General features: G+C 35.1%; 1 protein-coding gene across 5 annotated transcripts in view; it reads right to left on the bottom strand.

Moving 5' to 3' along the window:
- The window catches only part of PAPOLA (poly(A) polymerase alpha), a 54,009-nt gene that overhangs the window by 26,993 nt on the left and 13,780 nt on the right, over nucleotides 1-13,236 (bottom strand). For 4 of the 5 annotated variants that reach the window (XR_009695476.1, XM_061159386.1, XM_061159388.1 and 1 more), the window contains exons 2-11: nucleotides 12,966-13,151; nucleotides 12,486-12,552; nucleotides 9,211-9,292; nucleotides 7,363-7,472; nucleotides 6,849-6,902; nucleotides 4,468-4,579; nucleotides 3,718-3,807; nucleotides 3,489-3,627; nucleotides 1,877-1,949; nucleotides 431-551 (exon numbers count right to left, since the gene is read on the bottom strand). Coding sequence is in view for 4 of the 5 variants with exons in the window: in XM_061159386.1 (XP_061015369.1) it covers nucleotides 431-551; nucleotides 1,877-1,949; nucleotides 3,489-3,627; nucleotides 3,718-3,807; nucleotides 4,468-4,579; nucleotides 6,849-6,902; nucleotides 7,363-7,472; nucleotides 9,211-9,292; nucleotides 12,486-12,552; nucleotides 12,966-13,151 (1,034 nt within the window). In the remaining variant the exon portion in view is untranslated. The remainder of the gene's footprint in view (nucleotides 1-430; nucleotides 552-1,876; nucleotides 1,950-3,488; nucleotides 3,628-3,717; nucleotides 3,808-4,467; nucleotides 4,580-6,848; nucleotides 6,903-7,362; nucleotides 7,473-9,210; nucleotides 9,293-12,485; nucleotides 12,553-12,965; nucleotides 13,152-13,236) is intronic. The other variant, XM_061159387.1, reaches the window with a different exon arrangement.

The raw sequence follows: 13,236 nt of genomic DNA, 5'->3' as shown, positions 1-13,236 counted from the left end.
TTCAAATTAGCAATACTCATAGGATTCAGAAGTTTAGTTATTCCAAAACTGTGTGCAGTGTGGCCAAAATCCTACTCAAAGCTTTCTCCAAATATACAGCCTGCTAAAAGCCTCTCATGTCAATCGAAGGAGAGAAACTATGGTGGTATTTAAAATTTCACATGGCAATAGAAGGGCACTAAACCATAGAGGCCCAGCTAAGGACACAGCTTTAAGTTTTAAATCTTCCGATATATAATCAAGAGTAAACTGCTTACAAGAAATTAAATTGAGTTTTTCAAGTTACTTCTCAAATATAATCTGTAATTAATAACACCAGAATCCACTTTGGTGAATGCTTTCTTCCATTTAATTGAATACCCCATTACTGGGTGTACAATGGTATGTAAATCCTTCCTGTATAAAGGAGAGCATAAGGATAAACACTTACCTTGTTTAAACTCCTCAACCATGACCATCCGTGTTGAAACGGACACATTGTACGTGGAGTTCTGTTGTGGGTATGCTGGTGTAATTATAGGCATAAGATGGTACCTATCACTGGGGTTTACCTACATACAACAACAGCCAATCAGTTTCTTCAAGTACATAGTCAACAGATACTTGGACTTTTTACCCCTTGTTAAACTGAACCAATGATTAAATTTTATTTCATTCATAGCTGGAGTTGAGAAAGAAAAACCATGTAAAGAGACTTTTTTTTAAGGAATTCTTTACAGAAACTGTGATTTGGTCTTAACTAATGGGTTGTTTCAATCATTTGGGCATGACTACTTTGGTGACCTTACTAGAAACAGTGAGCCTGTTGAGCAAAATAAAGGTTCTAACTGGCACCTCCTGATGTTTAGTTTTTCTTTTGTCAACAACAGAAACAGGGATGCACACACAATTACATTTTTGAGAAATGTCACATTACAACATGTTCTGTGTAAAATGAATTTTAAACAAGCTGGAAACTTAGTTTTTAATATACCCTTATCAGTAGAAGCTTATTAACACAGGGTACAACTACATTATCCATGTCAGTATCATTTTAAAAGATAACAAAACAATTTAATAACTATTAATCTTAATCCATATAACTAATGATAAAAGTGGCATTTTTTAACAGAAAAAATTGTAAATTCATATCCTTCCCAAATTAAATGTCTTGAGGTTTGGAAAACCTGAAAGTACACAACTTGATGTCATTAACAAGGCTCAAAACTGAAAATATTTTTGATACTGTAATGAAAAAATAAAACAGTGTAAATAGAATTTTATAAACCTAGAAAGCCTTACAAACCTAAATTTCTTTTATCCATTAATAAAGTGCATGTTGTTAACATTTAAACTGAGTTAGCAGTGAAGGTCGTAACTTCCAAAAAAGCAGAATGGAGGCTCCTCTTCAGCCCAACCATGCTTTTGTAATCTGAATTCGCCAAACCAATTTTTACAATTACATCATGGTAATTGAAGTGATATTGCTTAGAAGTTATCTGTCATGATTAAACATTAAGCAACAGTTTTCCTACAATAACCCAATTTTAACAGAATATTTAGATCGAACAAAAAAAAATACAGGGATTTTTAGTATCCTTTTTATTATTATTTTTTAAGCACAAATGCCCACACAACTTTGACTTACAAGGTAGTTCTATATATATATTGTTAGTGACCTTGATATTATAAACTACATACAATTAAATGTGGTTCCAGGGTACATAATTATGCTTCTCACACCAGAGGACAATTCTAGTTGAGATTAAAAAGAAAGTGTGATACGAACATGTCCACTCATACGTAACAGAATGGGAAGTCTCCCTCAGTTTATGCAGATGACTTCTACTCGTTATTGCACAGTGCGAATTTGTAGGGGAAAAAATAATACACTAACCCTTGGGTCCCATACAGGCAAATTAAGATTGCATTCTTCAGGCTGTTTCAATAGGACTGGATTTGGCCATTCCCTGTTTAAAAAGATTGTAGCACTTGATAAGACTATTGGATATTACCATCTACACGTATTTTGCTAAACATACAGCATTTGTGAATGTGATTCTTCTTCATTCATTCTGCACTCTTGGTATATATAACTTTTTACTCCTCTGTTGACGTTAAGACTATTTGGATTAATTTTTCTCTATGAAATTAACTCCAACCACCTGGTAGCTTTCTTAGTCTAACATCTTCTCTACCTCTCAAAGAACTGATAAAGCACTATTCAAATTAAAAAGTACTACCCCAAGACAATCTGATGTGTTTATCTCAAAGCTGAACAGGATAAAATCTCCCATAAACAGACAAAAATCCTGTCTTTATGCTAGCTCCAAAGACAATCCAAGATGAAAAGCTGATTCATTATAGGCAAAGAAGTATGAATAATTATAATCTCTATCTCATGACTTAAAGGTTATCAACATGAATATGAGTAATGATGTGAACACACTGTTTTAAAGACGTGTCCTGTGAGTCCTCACATAAGAGATTAAAAACTGGAAAACCGTTGGCACCTTGAGTATCAAGATTGTTGCTGTCGCTCACTGACTAAGTTGTGTTGACTCCTTCCGAACCCATGGACTGCACCACACAGTACCAAGCTTAGCTTCTTAAAAATATTACTTGCTATGTACGTGCAGCATTAAGAGAAATTCTGACATTTTTCTCACCAATTTTGGTTATATATAATTAAGTGCTATTAAATCCATAAATTACAGGGTGTGTTCTGCAAAGTGTGGCAAAGCTCTAATTATAAATTGTCTCTGATAACTCTTAATTTTTATAAAACAACTAAAACACTATTTTAGAGGGAGAAGGTAGAGAGCTTGACACAAATAGGGAAGACAAAGCTTTCAGATCAATTTGATTAAAAACCAAGAACTCTAACCTTTTGGGTCAAAGCAACTAATAAGAAATAGCAATCTTTTACCTTACTTAAATAACGGTTGACAAATGTGACCAAGCTTAAATGAGGAAGAGCTTTAAAAAAAAACCTTTCCTGGGTTAATAATTATTTTCAAAGGGATAATCAATTGCTTTTCAAGCACTTATAGTTATCCTTAAAAGCTATATAAACATTTATTTAATATTCTACCAAAGATGAATGGGCAGCTGAAAGCAAAACAAACAACCACGAGAAACTAAAGGTCTACAGATTTAGAATTCAAAGAGTAAAAGAGGTGGTAAGTTTTATCCAAAGTAACTAATATCCCAACCTATCAACTCACTGGATTTTAACAAACATTACAGCTAAAATTCAGAGTTTATTTGGAGAGGAGGTTTCTCATGGAAGTACAAACAGCACCTGCCTCACTACCCTGGGAATGCTGGCAAAAGGAAGAGAATTAGGCTTGTCACTTTATATACAACATGATCTCCCCAAGGCTATCTACACTGCTGCATCATGAACTTAAATTTGAATCTGAGACCAGCTGCAGAAATGTCATAAAAATAAGACTAAACTTCAGTGTCTACAATCAATTTTATTTTAATATAATCTAAACACATACCATTTAGAAAATACCAAGAAAAATTTATGTACAAGAGTTGATGCTATTGCATTTGGATAAAGCTGGCAAGTTCTTGCTACTAGCATAGCCCAGGAAACACCACCGAGGAAACCTAATATATTGGAATAGATGTTGTGGCCTGTTGATAGGGAAAAGCAAAAAGGAAAAGTTAGTGTTGAACAAAAGCTTAAACATGTTTAATAAGCTAGCCAACAAATTCTGAACTCACGTTTGGCCCACAGTTTGATAGCTCTCAGGGTTAACCTGAAGTTGTCAATGTTTGGTACTAGATGTAAAATTTCATCGGTTACCCTGCAACCTGATCAACAGGAGTAAAGAGAAAAAAAAAAAAAAAAAAAATTAAATCATCAAAGGTTTAATGAGAGTATTTCTTTTAAATTTTCTGAGACTAATGTCAAATTAAATAAAAATCTGCTTGGTAAAACCAGTAATGTTAATAAAGAGGCACCACAAGCACTACCCTAAACCAAAGAATCTGAACTGTACTCTGCTTCATCTCAAACTTTCAACCCAGAATTAAAATGTCTTCCAGTTCAGACACACTGCATAGAGCATGGTCCACTGAAGTTTCTAAGAACTGTTCTTTAAGAGCACTGTAACAAGCAATGGTAAAGTAAGTGTTCAAATGTAGCAATAGATGAAAATGTTACCAAGGTTATCGGGATCAAAATTTAAATAGTCACACAGTGAGACCTAAACCACCAGCAAGAGTACAAATGTCAGACAGTATTTAAAAGTTCCAGAGAGCAAAGAAATAACAGTGCAAGACACCGATGAATACAACAGATTACTAAATATCTCACTGCAGTCTAACTATTAAGTAAAAAAGCTCATTTTATATGACTCACTACAGATAAATAATAGGGCTATTAAAAGCTTCATTGCAAACCCGAGTTAAAAGCCATTTCATATTTGACCAAAACTGCTATTATGTAAAAGGAAATATGCTTTTACATACCGTTAAGACTTCTTATACATCTTATATCTAAATTTTTAAGCAGACTGTCATCTCTTAAGTCCAAGTCTTCTGGAATAGTCTGCAGTGCTAATCTTGCAAACAAAATATCAATCTAAAACAAAAGCAAAGTTTAACACTCCATATCTGTCAAACTGTTTTTTGAACTTCTTATTTTATACAGGAATATAGTTGATTGACAATGTTGTATTAGTTTCAGCTGTATAGCAAAGTGATTCAGTTACACATATGCATGTTTTCCAGACATGTTCTTTTCCAACCTAGTTTTAAGTCATTTCTTTTAAAAAAGAAAATACTTAATATTGCTTAAAACCAGAATCTTTTCATCAGCTGTTAACATGACAATTCCAAAAATTCAAACAAAATTCTTACCATAGGTATTTTAATCAGATCTTAAAACATGGTAATACTAAACAGAACTTTTATAAATAGTTACCTGTCATTTTAACCATACTTACTAACTTTAATTCACTACCTTTGCTAAATGCATACATACTGGATTAATTAGTTAACCGTTTAAGTTTCCATCCATTAATACATGAACTGTGTATTGATTATATGCTGAAAGGTTCCCAAATATAAGGCTAATATGATGATATGTGACCCAAATAAACATATCAGTAAAAAGGAAGCTTCTTGCATTTATGAACTTATGTATTTATACTATCACAGTCTATTTCTCCAACTTAGTTTTAACTAACAGAAACAAAAACTGGCTACTGACAAAATTGCTTTTTTTCTCCTTTTTTCAAGGAAAGGTGGAAGCAAAAGAAAACTCAGCACAGATTTGGTAATTATTCCTGAGGGCATGATTTCATGGTTCCAAACTTTGCTGCTAGAGAAACAAGTCTTTTTATAAAATCACTTTAAAAAGGTATACTTTAAGAGCTTACTGTGAAAAATCATTTAAACATGCACCTACCTATAAGATCAGGAAAAAACTACACAAATTAAGTTTTTGGTATAGTCTAAATTTTCCAATAATATAGATACCAAAATCTAGTATCTCCCCCAATTTAGACAGAAATAATAAAGACTACAGACTTCCCTGGTGGCTCAGACTGTAAAGCATCTGCCTACAATGCGAGAGAGCTGGGTTCAATCCCTGGGTCAGGAAGATCCCCTAGATGGAGGAGCGTGGTGGGCTACAGTCCATGGGGTCACAAAGAGTCAGACACAACTGAGTGACTTCACTTTCACTTTCAATAAAGACTACATGCTCAAAGGAGGGAAAAATGTAAACTCAAAAAGCAACTCAGTGGTAACACATACATTAAATATTTCAACTAACCATTTGACTTTTTTCTCCATTCTGAAAAGTTTACACACACAATGAGGCGGGTCTCCAACAACAACAAAAAAAAATCTTGGGAAAACAAGGCATCATCCACGATATAGGTTGTTTTGCATGTTTAATCAGTAAACTGACAGTAAGTATGGCTCAGCTGGTAAAGAATCCACCTGCAATGCGGGATTCCTGGGTTGGGAAGATCCCCTGGAGAAGGGAAAGGCTACCCACTCCAGTATTCTGGCCTGAAGAATTCCATGGACTGTATAGTCCATGGGGTTGCAAAGAGTCGGACATGACTGAGTGACTTTCACTTCAGTAAATCAAAACTGCCTGAACTTGATAATCCTTTACCAAATTTAACATTTTGTGTCAACTTATTAGTCATATATATTAGGTACCTTATGCAGCAATTACAGAAACCACTTTTTGCACAAAACTTTACAACTGTAATTACTATCAGTGATGTTCCAGCACCATTATGTATGCGGAAGTAACAATACTAAAGTTGCTTTGCTGTCAGCTTTGCTGCAACTACTGTCATTACACATGCTGAAAACAGCAAAGAAACTGCACATCAGCTCAAGAGCCTAAGCTCAAGTATCCTTCCCTATCAGAAAACATTTCAGCACACATAACACCAGACCACAATTTTCTCTCAACTTCTTACATATTTCACTTAAATGAAAGTCAAGGAAAAGTGCTGTTTGCAAAAATACATTGTTATATTGCGTTCAGTTCAGTTGCTCAGTCATGTCTCTTTGTGACCCCATGGACTGCCTTAGTGAGACTAAAAGTACATAGAATCTGCATATGGAAAATCTATTAAGGAAACTCTTCTGTAGCAGCATTTCAAAGTCAGTACATTTTTGTCTGTATTTTAACTTCTAGTTTCACAAGTCTCTTTTTTAAAAAAGACTAAAAATGTTATAAAAGAACAGGTTACCATTTCCATTAAAAAAAATTCTTATTAATATCACACCATCTCACCAATTACAAAACTCTGAAATAAATCAAGTTTTTAACCTGCATCTATCAAAATTACAATAGTAAGAACTATCTATTTGAACCTTACCTCTATCCCATCAAAACACAGTTTGATAACTGGTACAAATGCCTCTTCAACAGCCTGTGAGAAAATTAAGTAAGTTTAGTGTCTCTGAAACTATACACTAGAATTATGCTAGTTTTAGTACACTTAAATAAATGCAATACTTAAAACTGTTTAAATACAATTTACTACGATGCCTGACACAAACTAGTTTCTCAGTAAATACTTTAAGACACTAGAATCCTAAATCAGACAAGCCTCGGTTCACACCCTTGATCTCTGCTACTATGATATATGATGATGGCCAAGTTGCTTAGTATTTGTTTGCCTCATTTCCTACTCTGTACATGGGATTACAGATTTATGACTTTTAGACTGCTGTAAAGAATAAAACACAAGCATGTATTATCTTAAGGTTAAAAGGGTCTGGCAAACTACAAGAGTTCAAAAAAGTTGACGGCTACACCATTTAAAACTCAATCAACTGACTAAACTGACTTTTTAAACTCCTCCCCTTTCACCCAGAACATTTACGTACTCTTAAATCTTTTACTTCTTCCTGTAATTTCAACTTATCATAGAACGAGGTGAAAAAATCACTTCGATCAACATGTCTTGGTGCAACACACAATGCATCAATATCAGCACCTAGAAAAAAAAGTGAGCCCGTCAGCTACTAGTCAGTGCTGCAAGGAGACTAGTGTGCGCCTCATCACGGCAGGGTCTGGCAGTGATGAGCCTCTAACACTGTGCCCCTTCCCTTAAAAACAAAAAGGAAAGCTACCAGTCAGTACAATAAAACATGACCCTAACTGATGGGATGTATTTTTTCCTAAAGCAACTTCTATTTGCAGTGGCCCAGGTCAACTGGGAGTCAAAGTAACCTGACTCAGATGGGAACTTTTATGGTAAGAGAAGGAATTAGTCAAGAATACACCCAACATCCTGGAGTCACTAGTCACAACCACGTTCATCAGGGAAACAAAAAGCATGCAGTTACTCTCTATACGTTATGACTGCTGCTTCCTGGCTCCTACCTGCACCTAAATGGGACCTATGCACTTCAAGAAGCACCAACAGCAAGAATCCAAAGAGGCAGATCATGGTAGGATAGTTGCTATTAATTTAGGACTTGACAGAAGGCCAACATCGAGTACATACGGAGAACACAAAAAAAGATGATCAAAATCAGTAACTGGGATCATAACAAGAAGAGATCAATATGAAATCAGGTCAACATAGTCATTTTCCTGAAAGACTCAATCAATCCCTGAGGCACTAATTCTGAAGGCAGGACATCATGAAGAAAAGAACATAAAGTTCACAGGACACACCCAAAGCAAATGCACTGCTTCCGGCACAGAGTAGCGGGAGATGGGGAGAAGGAATAACGCCACAATGCAGAGAATACTAGACTGGCAGGTAACTTTTTCCAGAAGTCTTTACTGAATTTGTTACAATACTATTTCTATTTTATGCTTTGGTCTTTTTGGCCAGGATGCAGGTGAGATCTTAGCTCCCGCATCCCCTGCACTGGAAAGCCAAGTCTTAAAACACTGGACCACCAGGGACTGTTCCCTGACAGATAGTTTTAACAGGCTAGTGGTTAATGGTTGAAAACTACAGCCTCAGTCTGCCAGACTTAGAATCCTAGCTCTTCCAGGAGATGGCTGGAAGCAACTAATCAAGTTGTACTGTCTCTTTAAGTCTCCGACTGCTATTTGTTACATAAGAATATTGAAGAATAAATAAGATCATGCAGACCAAAAGCTTACTAACTATGTTTAGTTTAAAAAAAAAAAAAAAAAAGAGCTCAATAATGTTCTCCCCACAGGGGAAAAAACCTAGAAATGTAACCAAGAAAATATTATTAGTGATTGATACTGACTGAAGATACACATTTTTTTGGTTTTTTCCTTAACTATATTTCATGACTTTGTAACACAAAGGAAAAGGAAATCCACAGATTCTCCCGCCTGCCCCAAACTTTAATTCATTTTTGTTCCGATTTCCAAACTGATATTCTTCAGGTAGACCAAATAATACACAGAGCAGCACTGCCCAAAATCACTCCCCAATGGCAAAAATTGTACTTTATGTGCACTTTCCAATATGACAGCCACTAACCACATGTGGTTATTCAACAGTGAAAATATGGCTAATTCTACTAAGAAACAAATTTATTTTACTCAATACTACATTAAAGAGTACAGGTATAGAAGGCATCCCTTTATTTCATTCTTCTTATCACATTTAGGCTTCCTGAAGTACTTCCCTGCAAACTAAGTTGCGTAATACACCATAAGTAACTGAGATAGATGTGCTGTTATAATTTTTTAAAAATTTAAAAAGTATTCTTTCTCAAGATAATTAAAACAGTATTTACCTTTTGTATGTACTCCTAATCTATAAGATCCAAATGTAAAAATTTTCCCACCAACATTTTCAATTACAGATTGTGGAAGATTCTGTTGAAGCAAACAAAAAATTAGTCATTTTGCAGTGGAGTACAAAGGTAACTATTTCAAGTAACACTGTACATTAGACAAAAAACAAAACACTTCCCATGCAAATTTATATACAAGGTAAACAAACTATAATCTCTACAAAATACCAGGCCTTCACAGATCAACCTAACTTGAAATTCAAGCAATTTTCAACTTTTAATCAGTGGTAATATTTTGCCACATTTTTGGGAACTGCTATAAAGACGACAGTGGTCGAGATCATGTGATTCCACAGAAGCAATGTTAGAATCACATATTTCAATCATGACAAGGTGCTGCATAAACCATGAACCTGAGACTATAACAAAAACATATTCTGACTGCTTAGAAGAGATTGTACTCAATGATTATATCAAATGTCTCACAGTGAAAGTCAAAGTGTTTGTTAGTCACTCAGTCGTGTCCGACTCTGCCACTCCATGGACTGTAATTATAGACCACCAGGCTCCTCTGTCCATGGAATTCTCCAGGCAAGATTACTGGAATGGGCAGCTATCCTACTCCAGGGATCTTCCTGATCCAGGGATCAAACCTGAGTCTCCCACATTGCAGGCAGACTCTTTACCAACTGAGCCACCAGGGAAACCCATCTCACAGTACATTAGACTATAATTTTACGGTATCAAGAGTGACTTTAAGGTCAATAATGCTACTCTTAATAGTTCAGTAGGATGATTTAGTAGTTTAGTGGAATGATTCTGAACAAAACTAAACTTACTGATGATTTTCATCTTCCTGACCTTGGCACTACTCTACTATGGAGACTACTTGACCGCCCTTGGGGATAAGGATAATGTCTCTACACACACACACACACACACACACACACACACACACACACAATCTTCATGTGTGCTAGGTCATTGTTTCTCTTTCCTTTCTAATTCCTCTACACACACACACACACACACAATCTTCATGTGTGCTAGGTCATTGTTTCTCTTTCCTTTCTAATTCCTCAGTGAAGTCTTTGATTCAGTGGATAAGGATAATGTCTCTACACACACACACACACACACACACACACACACACACACAATCTTCATGTGTGCTAGGTCATTGTTTCTCTTTCCTTTCTAATTCCTCAGTGAAGTCTTTGATTCAGTAGCAGAATATAAAAAAGACCACTCTTCTCCACCACCCTGCCAAAAAGACCAAACTGTTACTTCATACTCCAAAAACCCTAAACACAAATTGTAACAGGCTCAGGGACTCTCTTGTTTCTTAATACAACATCACAGAAAAACAATTCAATTGAAAACCTTTTATGTCAGAATACAGGATGGCAAATAAATCAAACTAAGTGGTAATTCAAGTTTTATATAAATTTTCCCCAAAATATTTATAAATTAATTGTAACTAATACAGTAAAAATTCTCTACTGATTTAACTGGAGATATTTTTGGTTGTCACAACTTGAGGCGACCAGACAGGAGCAGTGCATTCAACTGGAAGAGTGCTGCTTTTAATATCCTCCAGCATAATCCCTAAAAAAGAACTATATAAGGAATTCCCTGGTGGTCCAGTGGTTTAGACTCTGCAAGGGCACAGGTTCAATCCTGGGTTGGGGAACTAAGATCAAAAGAGAGAACTATGTGGTTCAACTGTATCAACAGTGTCAATATAAGGAATTCTGCATCAAATCTTAAAACCAACAAAAAGAAGAAATGCCCCCTAGGAGAAGAGACATGAAAGACCAAACCTGTAAAGCTTAACCTCTAAAGTCCCATTCTCTAACCAATTTACTACTGACAGACTACAGAGAAAAGGACAAAAATGTGATCAGGAATGAGCATTAATTGCAAAAGTAAAAGTCACTCAGTCGTGTCCAACTCTTTGTGACCTCATGGACTATACATTCCATGGAATTCTCCAGGCCAGAATACTGGAGTGGATAGACGTTCCCTTCTCCAGGGGATCTTCCCAACCCAGGGATCGAACCCAGGTCTCCTGCATTGCAGGCAGATTCTTTACCAGTGGAGCCACCAGGCAAGCCCATGAAATTAATCCAAACAATTTTTGTTACCCTCAGGAAAATGAGGAAGAAGAATTATATCAAGAATTATCAGTTAATGAAACTAACAAGGCATTCAAATTACTGAAACAAAACTATCAATGAGATAGAACTCTTGTTTCACATTAAATAAATCTACGATTTGGCCTTGTCTATGGTTTTCAACTTAAAGGTCTAATAAAAAGCCATTAAAGCAAAGCTGTGTTTCTACACAAGAATGAACAATCACTACGTTCAATAAATGAGTAAAAATACTTAAACCTGCACATCCTTTGCTTTAGCTCATAAGGAAGTTCTTTTCAAAATATATTTTTACCAGAACTCTTATCAATGATAAATATGTAGTACACATAGAATCCTCAATTTTGAATAATCTGGCTGCTAAAGTTTCAGTCAATTACTTGAAATATGTATACACTGCTTTAAGAAAAATTATAAATTTGGCTAAAGCTAGAAGATTTTAACTTTTCTTCTACCTTGATACCTTGCCTCAGGTTTTCTTCTATTTCTGGTTCTCTTCCCATCAATTTCTCAACTATATTATAGACTAAATAAATATGCATTTCAACTACCCGGGAAAAATGACCACTATTTATGGCATTTTTAAAAAATGGCTTCTACACAACTTTTTGAGAATACATTTCCTTTACCAGAAGCCTAGTCATTGATTCAACAGTTGTATTATTTCTTTATAACAAAATATTAGAAACTCAAGGAATGGTATTATAAAAAACTAAATGAACTAAATATTCAGTTTGAGAGTTTACTATCTGAAGACCTAAAAATGCTCACTGTTACAGAATTCCTTATAAGGTAATAAGCGTCTCAAATAGTTAATATACATATTTAATACATTTTTAAAAGCACCTTTTGAGGGAAACATTATTTCTGACATGTGTAAGTAATCACAGAGTTTCAGCTTTGAAGTGTTCAATCAAAATGTATTTATAAAATCACTGAATTTAATTCAGTTTTTCCTGTTTTCAAAATAGCTAGACACCAAATATAAATTCTACTGTCAACAGTCTAAAACAAAAGATTCTAAACATTCAAGACTCTAAATTCACTCGGATAAGAACAGATAAGGCAACTGCTGTGTTCAGCTGATAAATTTCTTTCTATACAATTAAGTCACCTTACCTTGCTTTCACTGATTTCTCGTATCCACTCTTTTACCAGGTTATTTAATTTTCCCAAAATTAAAATCCTGTTGATAGAGGATATCAGTCAAGTATCAAGTTGTTTGCTTTTCCAGATCATTTTTAATATGCGGCTTCCTAAATTTTAACCAGTTTTTAAGTTATCAGAAATAAAGTTTATAGTAGTTCGCTACATGTAGGCACTGTTACACTGGGCAAAGCAATCTTTTAGCTAAGCAAGGCATTCCTCTTTCTCCTGACAATGCTGTAGTACTATACTAACCAAAATTACTGCAAATCAAAATAAAGGAAACAGAACTTTATAAACAGGGAAAGTTTTTTCAAGGTATCATTCTTGTTTGAAACAGATATATACTGGGGAGAAAAATTCTGACTCTCAGTACAGATTTCCTCAAAATTAGCCTACTATGTTAATAAAAAATTGTACCTTAAAAGAAGACATAAACATACACACACTGACCTGCGCTGCAGTTCCTCTTCCTCTTCAAAAACCCCAAAGGGCTTCAGAGTCTCAACCAGCTTCTGTGTGAGTAGGCAGTCAGTCTCCTTGGGGGCTGCTAAGCTGATGGGAGAAGTAATGCCATAGTGCTTCTGTGGCGGCTGGGTTTGCTGTGATCCCTGTGTTGTAACTGGACTGCAAACAGAACTGGATAAAATTACTGCCAAAAAATTTCCACAATTTGAAACAGATCAGCATAATTAGAAAAAATGCAGTTTTAAACAGTTGATTC

The sequence above is a fragment of the Dama dama genome, chromosome 13 (assembly GCF_033118175.1).
Source record: "Dama dama isolate Ldn47 chromosome 13, ASM3311817v1, whole genome shotgun sequence".
Lineage (NCBI taxonomy): Eukaryota > Metazoa > Chordata > Mammalia > Artiodactyla > Cervidae > Dama > Dama dama.
Note: the sequence above shows the minus strand (reverse complement) of the source record. Positions and strands in the feature narration are given on the sequence as shown.